The 18,102-nt window shown below is 39.8% G+C and overlaps 1 protein-coding gene across 1 annotated transcript; it reads left to right on the top strand.

Moving 5' to 3' along the window:
* The first annotated feature begins 418 nt into the window (after positions 1–418).
* Positions 419–18,091, top strand: LOC146564433 (DENN domain-containing protein 3-like). Its single transcript, XM_085292232.1, has 28 exons — positions 419–510; positions 2,971–3,119; positions 3,321–3,510; positions 3,688–3,780; positions 5,119–5,234; positions 5,384–5,508; positions 5,694–5,805; positions 5,938–6,057; positions 6,164–6,262; positions 6,702–6,821; positions 6,974–7,089; positions 8,309–8,464; positions 8,563–8,659; positions 8,781–8,884; positions 9,204–9,391; positions 9,524–9,683; positions 9,867–10,062; positions 10,149–10,317; positions 11,290–11,576; positions 11,665–11,835; positions 12,455–12,584; positions 12,735–12,842; positions 13,150–13,289; positions 14,224–14,384; positions 14,525–14,661; positions 15,636–15,754; positions 16,121–16,258; positions 16,451–18,091. The coding sequence occupies exons 2-28, from the start codon at positions 3,036–3,038 to the stop codon at positions 16,658–16,660; spliced, it is 3,846 nt and encodes a 1,281-aa protein (XP_085148358.1). The 5' UTR covers positions 419–510; positions 2,971–3,035; the 3' UTR covers positions 16,661–18,091.
* The last annotated feature ends 11 nt before the right edge of the window (positions 18,092–18,102 follow it).

Consider the following 18,102-nt stretch of genomic DNA (forward strand, 5'->3'; position numbering starts at 1 on the left):
TTTTATATTTGGGGTAAAATATCAAGTCTTTTCAAGTAAACCGGTTCAAGTCCAATTTAAGTCCCAAGTCATTGGTGTAAAAGTCCAAGTCAAGTCACAAGTCTTAGAACATTTTTTCAAGTCAAGTCTAAAGTCATAAAATTAATGACTCGAGTCTGACTCGAGTCCAAGTCATGTGACTCGAGTCCACACCTCTGATTGTTAAAGATTGTTCCAGTCATTCATACAGAGCCCAGTTACGCTTTATGCACTCTTTAAACCTAACGTGTGTTGAAGTCCATAAAAGCTTTTTGCGCTTCCTCAAATATTCAGTGCGCATGGTTGAACCGCTACAATAGCGAAACGGGAAACAGACCGCGTTAAAGGGAACTATCTGGGATGAGTTTGTTTCATTCAGCAGCTCAGGACATGGTTGCGCAGTCCGTGCCGCGCACTGCTCAGCTCCGCATCGGCGTTATTAATGTGAGAGCGGAAAAATAAGAAGGAGCTGCGAAGCCTGTGAGTGAGGAGGTTAGTGACAAGTCAAAGAAACTTTAAAACACATTTGTGTGTGTGTGTGTGTGTGTGTGTGTGTGTGTGTGTGTGTGTGTGTGTGTGTGTGTGTGTGTGTGTGTGTGTGTGTGCTGTGCAAACAGAAGCGTCTCACCCGTTTAGCGTGTGACTCGGAATCACATGTCACAACATCTATACAACAGTTATTGCTAAACTTAAAGTGTGGCACTTTAATGTTCTCTAGGAATGCAAGTGTCGATATACAACTATACATTGTGACCTTTATACAGAAAAAAGCATATGCTACCTTCCATCATAACAGTGGCAATGATCTGACTTGGACATTATGTTTCAGGGGCTGCATAGTTTTAAGGCAGCTTAGGATGGCCCCAGCAGTAAAACAATAAAAAGAACAGTAAAAATTAAAACAGTAAAAAGAATCATTGTTAGATCTCAGTGAGCCGTTTTGACTGCACTTTAACCTCATCTCGATCGTTGGTAACAGTGCCACTGTTCAAGCTGAACCCTGTTTGATGCACTTTTCACAATTAGTATGGGAGCAGATCAAAGGAGACATCATATTTTAGGCATCAGGCAACTTCAGGGCATTTTCCACTAAACTGATAGTAAAAATCACAATGTTCCTTTTTAAATCATGTTTACGTCTGGCTGCTATCAAGCACTTGTATCAAAGATACAAGTGTTCATGTAAACGATTGTGTTGTGGCGGTATCAGAACATGTTACACTTGCCTTGATATGTGCTGTGGTGGTTTTGTATGGAATTTACCCTTTTTTCTCCAGGGGTCATGTGACTGTACTGCATAAAATGATAATCACATCACTGAAAGAAGCCGTCTGCATGTGTATGCAGCATGCTTTTGCAATAATACTTTATTTATTCTTAACATTCTTGGTGTTGTCCAGTAGCTGTTAATTTAGACTAAACAAGGGGAGTCTCACCCTGTTCCCATGGTTACTTGGTCAAGGTTAAGATATTGTTAGAATGAGTTGATTGAAGTGCTCATGTCCCTGTGAGAGCATTTAAAGTACTTTCGTGCCGCTCAGATTCTAAGAAAGTCCTTTTAGTCTTTTAACTATATCAAAGCCAGCTGGTAGTATATCAACTCATGTAGCCCTCATGTAGAACTTGTGGCCTACTTCTAAGTAATCTCTGCTTTCTGTGCATGTTTCCATTTTCCTCTGCACACATGATCCCAATTTTCCAGGAAAAGACTAGACTGTCTGGACCATCAGGGAAATGTGATGTGGTGATTAAGCTCTAAGGAAAAAGAAGCAGATGATAAAGGGAATAGGATGCCTATTGATAGGATTTACAATACTAATACTACTACTACTAATACTACTAATAATAATAATGCTCTGTACAGCCAAAGATAATAATACAACGTAGACAGAATTGTGGAAACTGTGCTACAGGAAATATATGCGGTGCAATGACATATACTGTCCATACTTTCCACATGTAATCGTGTAAAGTATGGCCTCACTTTGGATTTGCTTTATGGTTGCCTTCAGATTAAAGCTGCAAGGCAACATTTTCTCAATATTATTGGCCATTTATTGTTGTTCATTTTACAGGCCACAACATATTAATATGCTTGTTTCATTAACAAGTCTGAGAGTTAAACAACAAACATTAAAGGTTTAGCTGATGAATAAATTGTAGTGAAAAATTTGGACTGTCCACATCAACTGTGTTTATAACGCACTTACAAAGTGATGTACGGTGCTGTGACAACCAGAGGGCTGTTAGTCATCATGGCGAGGTTCATTTTATATTCTCACAGAGCTCTTTGAGCACTCAGTCAGCAGCTTTAAACTTATGATGTCAACACCATGTCTCAGGAGTTTTGTTTTTTGTCACGAAAATGGAAAAATTATGCTTTTATTTGGCAAATCCTACCATTCTTTAGTGGTATCAATATGTAAAATCAGTCAGACAGTGATGGTTTCACATGTTAAAGTATGAAAGGGAGAAATGTTGTGATATAATTTTATATGAAGTTAAAGCCCTGTGCATTTAACAAGAGTAACAAGAGATGCTTTGCTCTGTATCGATACTTTTCTCTTTGAATTAATTTCAACCGACTATGGAGGGAAGTGCAAAAACAAGTGCACAACAGAATCATTCAGCATGTTTTATGCAAATAAAATGCGTGGTGTTGTCTCACTGGTTTCTGAGAAGTTTTCATCTGAGCCATTTTTCTTATGATGCTAACAAAAACAGCAACTCTAATAATGAGCTGGAACAGCCGCTCGGTCATGTGTTATAGCTTTATTTAGCTGAGAAGTGTTGTTTTTAAAGAGAAGGATGACGATCAGAGAGCTTAGACAACTGTCTGATTTATTACTACACAAACAAGTTTAAGTGTTTTTTTTGTCTTCTATCTTTACCTCCTAATGTGTATCTAATTTCTGGCTCATTTTACTCTAGCCTGCCTCTCTATTTCTCTAGATCCAGCACATCTGAGTAGACCCTTGGTCAGGTGTATTCACCCAGGTCGTGGATTGGTTTCAGAGATGGCAGACTCTTTGCTGCCTGCTCTGCTGGAAGCCTGCGTGGTGGTTGGAGCATCCAGTGACAAACTCCAGGAAATCTGCCAGGTTTTTGCCTTAAAATACACTCCGATACACAAATGTTTGACATAAGTAATTTACTATAAACTGATAAAAGGGTGATGGTAATGATAAACAGAAACCTTTACTGGTTATATCAGCAAAGTTCCAGTTTAGGTACAGTATGAGAAAGGACTCTCCTCCCCCTTCCCACCCTCTTAAATCTTTCCCATCTTCTGCCCCACTCAGACCATTAACGATGATGAAACTCTCAAACACCTCCTGTTGGAGCCGGAGGTTCTTTCAGTCTTGGCGCCACCTTTTGTTAGCAGAACACAGGCTGAAAGTGAAATGCTGAGATCACATGGGAAGCTGCGGCGCTCTTTTATCAGGAAAAAGAGAGAACTGCCTCCTTCAGCTGCACCAACACCCAGTCAAGGTCTGGTACATTTGACCCATAAATACACCAGTTGGAACATGAGAAAAAAACACTTTATTATTAAATACAAAACAGTTATTGATCTTTAATATCGTATTTCTTCATTTTACCTATCTTACCATAGATTTTTTGTGTCTTGGAGTTTTTATGTCTCTCCAACCAGCTGCCTTTTTGCAGGTGGAGATGAGGCAGGTCGAAGAGGAGGAATAGAAGATGTCAGTGTACCTAAAAACATCGATCTCATGGCTTTACCTCAGCTCTGCTTCCCCGGTAAAAGGTTTTCCATAGCACACACAACGTCAGACACAAAGACACACTAAGACAACTCACTCACACGTATAGTACATGTACACATGCACAATGCACGATGAAAGCTCATGTTACTGACGTCCACTGGAACATGGTAATGGTTCTTTTAATGGGGATGAAACATTCAGATGGCGGACATTGGCAAACTTACAACAAACATTTGTATATGGTGTTGAGCATATGCTACTGGCAGGATCAACCAGGTAGCCCCTCGGGCGGCGGCGGTACCGCTGCGTGCGTGCGAGAGTGCTCGCTCGGGGCTACTGAGTCCTGTTGACCAGGGTGAGGCTTTCTGGATGCAAATATGGACCGTGGTGAGGGTTTGAGAAACCGTGTTTGCCAGACAGAGCCCCGTTGACTTTGGGGGAGCAAACTCTGGGTTTACCTACCCCTCTGACAAGGCCACCGTGGTATCTATCTCACCGAACCTACCCAGGGTGTACCCTGCCTCTCGCCCTATGACAGCTGGGATAGGCTCCAGTGCCCCCCGCGACCCTGAAAAGGATAAGTGGAAGTGAATGAATGAATGGCTGGATGGATGGACAAGTGGAGTACAAAAGAAGCGGTAGACCTAAAAACAATCTACAGCATATGAAAGTCACATCCTTATGAAATAAGAAAAAATCCACCAAAGACCTGACACACGGACTCAGAGATGCATCTGACCTTTCAGCTGGTCCATCTACTGTTCACTGAAGCCTCATCAGAAATGGTCTCTGTGGAAGGGTGGCTGTTATGAAGCCTTTCTTCAGGAAAGGAAACAGGGAGAAAAGCCTCAGGTATGTCAAATTACTCAAGAACTGGAGCGAAAATCAGTGGCAAACGCCCTGATAGAGTGAATCTACAGAGGAGAACAGGAGAGAAGTACAACAGTGAGTGTCTACAGGCATCGGTAAAAATGGTGGAGGTGCTTTCGTTGTTTCTAACTGCATGTTATTTTGAGCCACCATGCAACACCAGATCATTAGAATAGTGCAAACTCTGTTTTTGCCTTATATACTGTATGTCCATTCATGTTTGCATGTTTCAATATATTTCTGCACCTGTTCCCTGTTTTTCTAGCAAAATATAAGGAATGAAGAAATATGGGTGGCTCAAGACTTTTGCACTGTACTGTATATACTGCACCTAAATACCATCAAAAAACACCAACAGTCTTCTCTTAAATATATTTTAATTATAGAGTTTTTCAGAGATTTTGTACATGTGCCTTCTGGCTGTGTGTGCTGTAGCGGTACTATAATGACACATTGTGTTCATAAAACACAATGCACATGTGCATTTTCATTTTTTAACCAGGTGGCCTCCAAGTAACCAGTGAACAGAAAGAGGAACAATTCCACTTCCTGGTTTTCACAGACATCCTTGGCAACAAGACCCATGGAGTAGTAATGCAGTGCTACCGTCCAATACTGGTACGAATTACTTACACATAATACTGCATATGATAGTATAATAATAAGATAAGCAGTCAGCATGTGTGCAGTGTACTGTAATGTTTCATGAAACTAACAAAACCCTTAAAAGAAAATAAGTCCCTGTTGGATTATCTGTGTTTCCACAGGAAGGGATGTCTCTCTATCGAAATGGTAGAGGGTCTTCAAAGTGTCCTAAACTCTTCTGTGCCTACAGCATCTGTGTCATATCCAAGCATCCTTACTTCACTGCACTCAAAGACTGTCTTTCATGGTAAGAAACCCGAGAACTGAACCTAATTACTCAGCAAATTAAATTGCTAAGATCAAAAAGGGGTTTTTGTGACATTTTTGACTCTTGAGTTTAAAAATAGCTGTAAGAAATCTGACTTTCAGAAGTGTGGTTATAGCAGGTTAGAGAGCCTTCTTCTCGTCTGACTCTTTCTGTTGATTTGCTAGTCTTTTAATCCAGCTGAGAACCTGTCGATTGTCAGACATGGAAGAGAGAGTGAAGGAGTTTGCGGCCAAACTGACACTTGTGCCAATTCCACCTCCTGGACAGCTGCACTTGGTTTGTGTGTGTTTGTAATCGGCTTAAATAAAGACTTTGAAATTTGTCTTTAAGAGACTTCAAAATCTGGAGCTCAGAGTAGGCCAGTGTATCCAGCACAGTGCACTACATTCATATCCACATGTTTTACAGATGTTTACAATACGTCCTCTGACCATCATACTGCCCTCCAGAGAAGACAAGGACCACCCGGTTATAGATTTAGACCTCCACCTGCCCTTCCTTTGCTTCAGGCCACAGCAGCTGCTGCAGGTAACACACACATTGTTTTGTGTTTGTGTTAATCGAACGAGTGGAGACTCACATTCATTTCCACTTCCCTCCCTCTGTTTCTGTTCTTCTGTCTCCCGCCCTGTAGGTGCTGTCTTGTCTCTTGCAGGAGCAGCGGGTGGTGTTATTTTCTGCTGACTGGGCAAGACTCACGCTGATGGCAGAGAGCTTGTTGTTGTTTCTGCAGGTTAGATCAAAATCCACAGCATATCTTCAAGGGTCTAGAGTTAGTATAAGCATGCAATACTTATTAATTCCATCCTTTAAAAAAAAAAAGGGTGCAGTTGGAAACCTTGGGAATATGGGTATTTCATAAAATTTGCCAAAATGAAATTCCTCTTATGTAAATGAGTGTGTCTGGATGATGGATGTTAATTGGTATTAATGTTACACCAAATTACAGTAAGGGATATAAAAATGGATAACTCAATTATTAATTTCCCCTTAAGCATTAAAAAAGTCACATATATTAAACTTTAGAGCTTCTGTATAGAAAACCTAAATTATTATGTCTAAAAAGTGCCAACACTAGTGGGCGATGGACCCCCTCAGTCCACAATAAAGCCATCCGCTCCTTAATCTTTGGTCCATTCATTTCTTCCTTGCCTGTCTAATAATTCTTCCAGCCTCTGCTGTGGCAGCACCCATATGTTCCTGTCCTGGCTAAAGGCATGCTGGACTTTCTAATGGCTCCTACAGCCTTTCTTATGGGCTGCCATCTCAGTCATTTTGCAGACGTATCAGCTGTAAGTACATAACCTTCTACTTTAAATTTCCCATTAATTCGCCCACCTCTTGTAAAGGATAAGGTTAAGAAATGGAGTTACCCCCCAAGCTCAAATATAAGTTAGTAGTTCTATAATTGTTTGAACCTGGTTCATGTTACTGTGTTCTACAGGAAACAGATGATCTGATCTTAATTAACATTGATAATGGAAGTCTCAGCACTTCTACTTTTGATACTGTTAACCTGCCGGACATTCCTCCAGTTGCTGCACACTGCTTCACACAGAGGTACTTTATTTTACTGCCAAAAAACTGTTAAAGTAAATACTATGCTGTAATACCAGGTAATGATTAAAAAGTCAGAGTCTTACAGTCATGTGAAAACCAAAGTACACCCTCTTTTTATTGTAACACTTTAAATTTAAATACATCATTAAAAAACAAATCATCTCATCCTAAGTAGGTCTTACAGTTATTTAGTTACAACCTCAGATGAACAAGAACATATTACACTGTGTCATCGTTTATTACAAACTAAGCCAAGATCCAGAAGCAGTGAGTAAAAGCTAAGTACACCTTATGATTCAAAAACTTGTAGAACCATCTTTAGCTATTGGGCAGCTAAAGGTTGGCCTCACATTTGACGCTCGAATGCTTCGGTATACAGAGGAGTTCAGCTCAGTGACTGCAAGATGCTCAGTTCCTGTGGGTGCAAAATAAGCCCAAAGCATCACCCCTCCACCACCGTGCTTGATCGTTGTTTTAGGGTGTTTGTGCTAATATGCTCAATTTGGTTTTCATCAAATATTAATCTGCATTATGGTCAAACATTTCCTCTTTGGTAATTTGTCCAAAGGACACTGTGCCAGAAACCTTGTGGAGACTGTGCTGCCTTATTTTTCTAAATAGAAAAAGAGTCTTTATATTGAAACCTCTGTTCAGTCTTTTTCTAATTTTGCTGTCATGAACTTTAACATCTAACCTGAGTTTGAGATGCAGCGCTTGAGTTATTGGCACTTTCTTTGAGCACTGCTCATGTGACAATGGGGTGAATTTGCTGGGATGTCAACTCCTGAGAAGATTGGCAACTGTCTTGAAAGTTTTTCACTTATAAATAATCTTTCTTCCTGTAGGATGATGGACTTTAAATTGTTTGGAAATTGCTTTAAACCCTTCTGTGACTGATGGGTAGTAGCAGGCGCTTCTTTAAGATCATTGCTGTAGCCTTTCCTTTAGCATTTTAATAACATACAGCTGAGTACTCCAGACCTGCAAACTGCCAAAACATCTGCTTTTATAGAGATGCTCATATTTGTTGATGATCTTGGAAGTGCATTAGATTAGCAGCAACTGGCTGCTACTTAAGAAGTAAGGGTGTACTTAGTTTTTCACACACTGCTTCTGCATTCTGGATTAGGTAAATAAGTAGCAACATGGTGTAGACCTTGATAAGAACCTGATGAGGGTTTGAGGGCGTACTTTCACTTAACTTGAATTTATTTTGCAGGTGTAAGTTATTACGAATACATTTAGACTTGGATCAGTGCCACCATGCAAGTTGCACTGACATCAGTGAACAGCGGGCACAGAGGCGAACATGGCAACGCAGCCTTAACAACGACATCCAGAGGATTGCACTGGAATTAATTGTCAACATTTTCAGGTTCTGAATTTACTAATCAGTCCACTATTGGTGGGATGCTTCTTTTAGATATGTGTTAATATTTTGCTGATGTGTGTGTGTGTGTGTGTGTGTAACAGGGATGTGAGCAGTCATCTGAATTATGAACATCGAGTGTTTCACAGTGAAGAGTTCCTGAAAACCAGAGAGCCAGCTGAGCAACTTTTTTATAAGAAGGTAAAGGCTGACTCGGTGCGGCTTTGCTTAGAAGGGCGACAGATCAGCCGGCATCTTTCAACAGACACTGATGCTGGAGAGGTTACGCATAATTAAAAGAACTGACAGGACTGTGTTGCAGGTGCTGGAGACGCATATCTTCCATTCATTTCTCAAGGATCGTCTCAACAGGAAAATGGATAGCTTTGCACGAATGGAGCTCAGCACTCGTTCTGAGATGCAAAAGTATGTCCATTTTTTTAACCTAATGAGCTCGAGGTAACTGATAATATTAAAAGAGGCACAAATCTGGTGGTCAAACCGCTCTTGGAAAAACTCAGAAGCACCACAACCTTCATCAAGTTAGGATCTGTTACAGGGATGTCGCGTTTGGCTGTATCAGCTTTACTTACATGTACCTGTTAAGCCGGAAAGTAAAAATATATTCTGATATAAAGTTATGATGGATATGCTTATGTTGGTATATGACAACTACGCTGCTGGTAAATGTTCAGGTGAACACTTTTTCTGCAGCACTCTTTTGTCTCTATCCTCCATCCTTTAGGATGAAGGCCATGGTTGAAGCCCCACACAGACCCACCATGCAGCAGATTCAAGCCAGGAGAAAGGGCTCCATCACAGAGACGAGGCTGAGTAAGAGACTGGGCATGAGTCTCCCTAACTTGAGAGAAGATAAGATTATCGGCTTCCAAAGAAACACACCGCTCTCCAAGATCCTCCTATCTGACCCCGGTGAGACCCCAGGGGTTAATACCCAGTTAGATATAATACTTGATTGACTGATTTAATGAAGGAAACACTGTCAAGACAAAGAAAATCTGTCTAATCTGCCTTCCTCCCCTTTGTGTTTTTTGTCTCTACCAGCACCAAGCACAACTCCAAAACCTATAAAGGTGTTCAAGCTTCCAGACTTCCCAGCATCTCTGTCCTTCCACTCTGTCCAAAGTTATTACATTGAGCTCATCCAGCAGCTCGGAAAAGCCATTTTCTCTGTCCAAAGTGAGAACCCTGCCATGCTGGCCAGGTATTCTCTTGTTATTCTTTATACGCACCTATATATTATATTATATATACCTATATCTATATTTATGTGCTTCCCGCTGCTTAGAATCAGCTTTCCCTGCGCTTTATTCTTTTATAAAGCTTTTCAGTGCTGTTGCTGACACCAGTGACCTGAGACATGAATAAAATAAGTTTTCTCCTGCAGATACTACTACTTGCGTGGTTTAATCAACACACTGTGTTCGCGGCGACTGGACGCACTGAGCGACTTCCAAAACCTCAATAAGACCGACACTGCAATTTTTCCCACTAGCTTGGTCACATGGCTCGTAGACTCGCTGCAAAGAGATGAGAGACAACAAGCTCAAAGGCGGCCTGATCTCAAGAGACTCATCCTCAAGGTTGGTTCACGCACGTTTTCATCGTGGTTGAAGTTCTGCACCTGCTGGTGATGAAGCAGTGATGTTGTCTTTTTTTTCTGCCTTAGGTTAAGACAGACAATGAGAAGCCGCTGGTGGAGCCTGATGACCATGTAAAGAAGTTTCAGCTTCCCTGTAAGCCTCTGTATCAGGAGGAGTTTATGCGATGCGTTCAAGAGTGTAGGATTGTTAGAGATGTGGCGACCATACAGCGTTTATTTGATGCTCTCACTGACAGTAAGTCAAACAGAAAAGCTGTCTTCTGCTTTTTGAAGCTTTCTCTTATGAGCTGTGTGTAACCTCAAGATCCCTCAGAATTAAAACTGTTACGTGTGTATTTGTAATCAGGAGTGCAAGCCAAGGGAACTCACTAAAATGCTGCGGTGCACAATTGGCTTGTGAATGTCCAAGACATTTTTCAAGTCATTTTATTAGATGACCTGATAAGATGGACACAGAAGTTACTTACACTAATTATTTTCTCCATTAACGCTCCAGAGTTGCCATTATGATTAACTTAAGCAGCTATCAGATGATCTAGTATAATCCTTTATCTATAGATTACAGCTTAACGAAGAAATTATAATTTCTGATTTGCATATCTGTCTCAGATTGAGTCTTTCAGGCCATAGTTTGGGTTTGTACAACCAAGACTAATAGTTTAAGATCATTCTCTTTACTCTTATCAACTGCTGAAATTAAAAACTGTACGCTAATGCATATAAAAAGAAACTCTGTGAACAAACCAAAGCTTCCCATTTATCAGTTTTTTAACTGCTTAGTGATTTCAGGGTTGTGGGCAGCTGGATGCTGGGCAAGAAGCAATGCTAGCAAAACCCAGGGGGCTAGCAAACAACAACAACAAAAACAACAAAATAGCTAAAAGGGCAGTAAATATTGGCCTTTAATTCACTCTGTGGTGGAAGAACATGACTCCAAATGCTAACTGTTTCAGTGCTGAGTGTGAAAATTTATTGCTCATGGTGTAGTATTATGCCGGTCGTCTTTAGAACAGCTGTTTTCAGCTGTGCACCAAAGCAGTGGACCTTAGCATGGGTATGTTTTTGGTCTGCCTCATTTATCCACAGCTCTTGGTAAAGCTGTGGATAAATGGACAAAGGAAAAACCACTGACATTTTGGTTTGGATCACTTTAAGATTGTAAGATTGGGTGTCTTTGTCTTCTATATCTCTGTCTGTTTGCATCTAGTTGCGTATGCACACCCCTCTGTCCGAGGTCAGCCAAAGCAGGTGGACCCTGAACTTTTCAGAGTCTTCTACACATTCTGGAAAGAGATGGAAGCTGAAGCACAAGATGTCAACCTGCCCTCTGATGTCATTGACCGACTTGACAATAATGAGTGTGTCTACAAGTTGTCCTCCTGTGTCAAGACTTCCCACGGCGTTGGTAAAATCGCCATGACGCAGAAACGGCTGTTTTTGCTCACTGAAGGACGGCCCGGTTTCTTGGAAATCACAAAGTTCAGAGATATACAGGTCAAGTAGCATCTTTAAGACTATTTTTGATAATTGTGCCTTGTGTGTTCTCATTCTCGTCTGTTAATAAATAAACAATCTCTTACAGGAGGTAAAAATTACCTCAGTTCCCTTTCTGCTCGTTCGTATTCCATCCCTTCGTATCCAGACATCCCGCAGGCCTGAAGTGTTTGAGGCCAACCTAAAAACAGAGACTGAGCTTTGGAACCTCGTGATCAAAGAGATGTGGGCTGGACGCAAGATGGCAGATCAACACAAGGTGCAGAAAACTCAAATGATCTTAAAACAGTTTAACAGATGTGATTTTATTAGACGTACCTTCCCAGTCCACATCTATGTAATGCTGAGGATCGAGGATTTACTGTCCTTCAAGTTGTCAGCCGTAGACGTTTGGCTGCTGCTTGCATGCTGCGTCTAAATTATACTTTTTACCTGTCAGCCATAAAAGGCTGATGGGGTATTGTCATCACCATGCCTGGCGAGTGGGCAGGCGATGTGGACACCCAAGTTTGTTAGTTTGATAACTCAAGAACAAAGTGGGGTAGGACTTTGAATTTGATTCCACACCTGTATCTACTAAAAATCTCTCATGAGTTTGAATCTCAGTGACGCTGACCTCAAACTTTTCTAAAAATCTTGTAACAACTCAAGAAATAGGTCGCCTAACATTTTAAAATTTATACCATAGGTGTATCTACTAGGAGGCTGATGGGTACCACTGGTCACCAGTATTTTTATAGCTTTTGCTGCAGTGTTACTGATTTAGCTACTCTGTTGGTTTGCCATAACTTTTCTGTTCTTAAGTACAACCTGCCTTACCCCTTCTTTTAATCCTTTTGTTATTATTTTAGGTTTTTAATCTCACTTTGTGTCTCTAGGACCCTCAGTACATGACTCAGGCTCTGACCAACGTTCTGCTAATAGATGCTGTCACAGGCTGCCTGCAGAATCAGAGATCCATCACTGCTGCTTCAAAGCTGGCTTACTTTGATAAAATCAGACAAGAAGGTCTGGGCTCAGAGTTTGTTGTTTTGTTTTGTTTTTGACTGTTTCTGTCAAATCGTGTAATTTTGATAAAAGAAAAAATAAATAAATATAGAAGAGTATGTTCAGTATATGCTGTTTATATTTGTTTATCGTGTTCTTGTTTCTGGCCAGTGCCTATGATAGTGCCTAAAACTACCTCAGAGACTCTCAAACACAAGATCAACCCATCATTGGACCTGGCTGAGCCACAGACCGTACATGTGCTGCTTTACACTCCAGGTATCATTGAAATGAGGGGGAGGCTACTTACCTTTACAACAGAATATCACTAAACCTATTTATATTTTGTCAATATCAACATTGGTTATCCATACACACTATTTTGAAGAGGATCTGATATTTGTACAACTATATAAAACAGCTATTACCACGTGATATAGTTATGTAAAAAAACTATGTATGGAAAATGTGAAATAAGCGTTAATTAATGAATTTAAAATCAGTGTTAACTGACTGCTGTTATCCTTTTTTTTTATGTATTTAGAACACTTTTTCTTATTTTTTGCACATTTCTTTCTCATTTCAGGTCAGCTGACTGGTACTGGCAAAGTGGGTGATATGAACCCAAAGCTGTGGGTGGCTCTCAGTGGGGGTAAGGTGGTTGTATTTGATGCGGCGAGTTGGTCAATGCTGCAGGACTGTATCCAGCTTGGACAGTCGCAGCTGGTGAGAGGAAGCGTGCTTTTACTATTTGAGCTATGAGCTATTTAATGTATCTCTCCACTGATTTTGTCCATGAAAATGAAACATGCTTATAGATCTCAAACAACATGTGTATAAAGTGTCATGGCTGTTTGACTTAGTTATTCGTATACTGAAAATGCAATAAGTTTTTGCATTGCTAGATTGTTACAGTACTCAGTGATTCAAACTTTAGACCATCTTGCAATATTATCGCACAAGCTGCCAGTTTTTAGACCACAGGTGTAGCCAGAAATATCATGCTGAGTTACAAATACATGGCAAGTGTAAAGCTGGGTCATGTCTGTCCCTTCTGCTGAGAGGGGGTCTGGGACATTTCCACATTAGTTTCACTTTTCAGACCCAGAGGCTACATCCAATTGTTTATCCACAGTCTATGTTTACCACACCATGCAGAGGATGTGAAGGGACACAGGAAGCGTGGTCGATGGACACATTTGTTTTGGTCGAGGGCTTTCGTGCAACATTCAGTTGTTTTCAGTATTGTTGTTCTCTGTGTTGTTCTCTGTATTTATTATTCAAAAAGAGCAGGTTTATAGTAATAGAAGTAAAACAGATACCAATATTTCAACATTGTATTGCCTTTGTGTTCTAAGATATAGTGATTTTCATTAAGCTACATTAAGCTACATACATCAAGTTCCCATCACATTTTTACTTTTATCTATTATTATTTAAGATTCTAATTTAAATTCATACTTAATTTGAACATTTGTTTCTTCTCTAATTTCTTATTAGTTTTTACCTTTAGACATATGTAGTGTATTTGATTGAGCTACATACTCATCTTCTTATTTAAACTATTTGTTATTTGTTTGTTCTGCTTAACTGTTGTAAAAAATAGAAATTTGGCAGCTTTGTGATGAATAAAATACATCTTATCTTATCCTTTGTGTAGAACTGTATGATAGGACTGGTCCAGGAGCAGGTGTGGATTGGTTCTCAGGACTCTGTAATCTACATTATCGACACTCACAGCATGTCCAGCAACAAACAGCTGACCGAACACAGACATGAAGTGACTGGCCTCACAGTGGACTCCAGCAACCAAGCCAACAGGTAGAGACGTGTTAATCTGTAGTTCGTACAAAGCACAAAAACCAACACACGCGCAAAAATGAGAGCAGTCTTATTACAGTGAGTCTCAATGTGTTAATGAACATGTTGTGATGCTGTATTAAATGAGCCTTCTTTCCCAGCCTGCTGACATACTCCTGCAGCCGCGATGGGATGATCCTGCAATGGGACTCATCCAGTCTTAAAGTGAAGCGGCAGTTTTTACTCAGCTGTGATTATCTCTCCTCCATACAGATCCACAACAGTGCTCTGTGGTGCTGTGAGTACACGCTCTCTCCTCTTTCTCCCTCATTTAATCAATGTTTCTGATTATGTGTTTCGGAGTAATGAGTTCTCTCTCAAGAGCTTCATGTCACAGAGCGGGCGTGAGACAGGCAATAACAGAGCAGAGTTGATGGTAATTTACAAACGCAAAAGCAGACTGAGAAAAGCTTACACACAATGAGGGCGATGCTGACAATACATACAGGTGAAGAGGAAACAGGTGGGAGCACAGCTGCCAATCAAAGACATGGCAAGTTAAACCAAACATATTGCACAAGAGACGACGGAGTGTCAAAATAAAACAGGAAGCATAAGCACTGAGGCAGAGACTAAGACATACCTGCTTGATCAAGACGAAAGGCTTATAAAAACAGAGACTTAACAGACTTTAAGGGGACACAAAAAGGATGAACACAGGATGAAACACAGAGAGATGACTACAGGGACAGGATGGGACAAACACAGGGATCAGGGCTTAAGATGTAACAACTTGGCAAGACAGGGAAACCATACAGCCACAGAGACAGGACACAGGGAGACCAGACCGGGGAGAAAAAAGGGTAACAAAACACAGAGACAAGACACGGAGACGAGACTAGGGTGAAGTGGACACAAAAGGGAACTAACATAAACAAGAACCAAGAATTAACTATATAAATAACAAAAGTGCAGTGGTACTAGGGAATACTGAACTCCAGACTCAGTAATACAGAGCTTGAATTTGCATATTTCTTAAATCCAAGGAAGTTTATAATAAGTGCAGAAAAAACAAAACAAAACACTGGGCTGGAGGCCCAGGAGCATGACAGTCCACTTGTTCTCATTGCTTACATACATTGCCCAGAGGTATCTGGGACAATGCCTAACATTTTTTTCTTGGTGGTCTAAGTAGATCAATTATGTCTACACATTAAGCCACCTTAAGCCAAATGTGTTTGGATGATGATTTGAGGATGTGTGTTCGTGCAGGTTGTGGTGACGGCATTGTGGAAGTGAAAAAGAGTGGGACACCACAAAGAAAGATAACACTTCATAAGGACCTACAGAGCATGCCCAGTAGTTTCAGCAGCTTCATTTATATACCAGAGGTGACTTTACAATCCTTGCTTATATGTCTGTTAATTAAGAACGCTAGTGGTGATTCATTGTGTCAATCCATGTCTCAGTCAGTAGGTGGCATGCAGTCACAGTGTACACAGCAAATTCAAAAGTGTTAAATGTTTTGGTGTTAATAGTCTTCTTGCAAAAGTAGAGTTAATTTTACTCTAAGCAGAGTCACATTCTTTTAATGTAACTCTGAGGTGTAAAATGATAGTAGTTAAAATCGAGTGTTAAAAATGAGTGTTTCTCTGTCAAATCTGGAGGGGTTACAATGGAAACATTAACTCTTGACCTCTTAACTCTGAACTCCTACAGTTACAGGATTGTTCATGTGTTTTGTGTGTTTGTTTCAGCGAGGACAGCTGTGGACAGGCTGTGCAGACTCAGTAGAGTTGTGTCTCTGGCACACAAACAATCACAGGCATCCGTTTAAAATAATCTCCCTGCCTGGAAGTTCAGGGGTCACATGTATGATTCGTGTCAAAGACCAGGTGAGCTGTGATTAGCATGTCAGGTCACGAAATGATCTTATGTTTGCTGCTTTGTATTGATATTTTTACTATTGTTGTCAGCATGTCTTGTGAGGTTTACACAAACATGTCAACCATTCAGTTGTTTTAATCATTCAAAACATTTTCATTTATCCAATGAAACCTTTCATTGATGTCCTTTTGTATTCTTAGATCTGGGTTGGAAGGAGTGATGCTGGGGGTCAGTGTAATGGTCAGCTGAGTAGCCAAGTGTTGGTAGTGGACATAGAGAGCCACACGGTAGCAAAGGAGCTGCAGGCCCATTCAGACAGCATTCAGACGCTCTGCTCTGCCGAGGATCGATATGTCCTCAGTGGCTCTGCGTGTCGTGACGGCAAGATCGCCATCTGGAAGGTCGAATAGAGTCCAAAAAAGAAGAAGGATCCAAAGAGATGGAAGAAGAAGAGAAAAAAGAACTACTAGAATTACTATTTTTGAACAGTTTTGTTAGTCTGAAAGCCAATGCATGTCTTAAACCAGCATTATTATTACATTTGTTTTTGTAAAAAAAAAAAGAAAACGAAAAAGCAGGGTGCAACTCATCTGGCTGAAAAAAGAATGTGTGGAAGAAAAATGACCCTACGTCTCATTTATTCACACCATCAGTAAACACTTGTCTAAAATATTTATGGTTTAAGTCGTTACTCAAGTCGTATTTAAGCGTGACGTTCACTAAATAATGGCAAAATAGACTTTAATGCAAAGTTTACCTCTGTGAAAGGAAAAAGTGGAAACTCCTAAAAGGAGTCCTCAAAAGAGCTGCAACACTTTTCTTTTTTAATGAAACAGCAAAATATCACAGGAAATGAATTCATATCTCATGTTTGAAGACACATTATCTGTTACTGTACACAGATCATTTGTGATAGTAATACAACAAAGTTGAAAAGGCTGAAGACTAAAAAAGGGGAAAACATTTGTACCAATATTTCAAATGTAAATGATATCTAAGAACAAAAAACCCCTAATCTCAAAAAGCCCTTAAACATGGCATTTTGAGATTTTAATTTTTGCATATTCACAACATGTAAAAAGATTCAATCTGCCACATGATTGTGTGATTTTAAACTTTAATTCATATGCTTCCCATCCTTTAAATATCAGTTCTACATGGAATTGTTGTCAGTTTATTGGTGTTTTTCAAAAACAACTGAAATCAAATTTCTCTTGGAGAAATTCTTTTGCACACAGTGCTTAACAAATGTATTAGACCACCTCCCAGTGTAAGGTTTATGTCACAGCTGCTGCAAATTAACAGTATTCGTAGTTATCAAAATCATTTTTTTATGTTTTTAATCGTCAATACACCAATGTGTGCAAGGTCTTTAATCAAAGTTATATTTGTAATGCCAAAATATCATTGTTAGTCAAAAATTTGCAAATGTACTGTTTTGCAAAAAATCATTAATTTTGTTTTTTGATTAAGATCCTAAATCAAAAAATTATTTTAATTTGAATAGAAGTCCAATGTGCCAGCTCAAATTTGGGTGTAAAAATCCAAATTGTTTATTATTTGTTTAATAAACGATATAATTTTAGTTTAAATAATTTTTTGACAAATTTCTAAAATATCTGTGTGTGTTTGTATTTATGACAGTTGCACTGCATATTAGCTATAAAGACCTCTGCCAAATTAATTTAAAAAGGTTATCCTTAACCATTAAAACTGATAACCCAAAATCTGAATCACATGTGCAGTGTTAACATTTGTGAAACACATTGTAGGTTGGAAAAGGTCAGCACACATGAAGCATATTTTATTAAAAAGACACGTAATTGATTTGACAGTCATAAAATTCATTATT

Source organism: Mchenga conophoros, linkage group LG11 (genome assembly GCF_057382185.1).
Source record: "Mchenga conophoros isolate Kocher_MC1m ecotype Shallow Benthic linkage group LG11, M_conophoros_male_GT1.1, whole genome shotgun sequence".
Taxonomy (NCBI): domain Eukaryota; kingdom Metazoa; phylum Chordata; class Actinopteri; order Cichliformes; family Cichlidae; genus Mchenga; species Mchenga conophoros.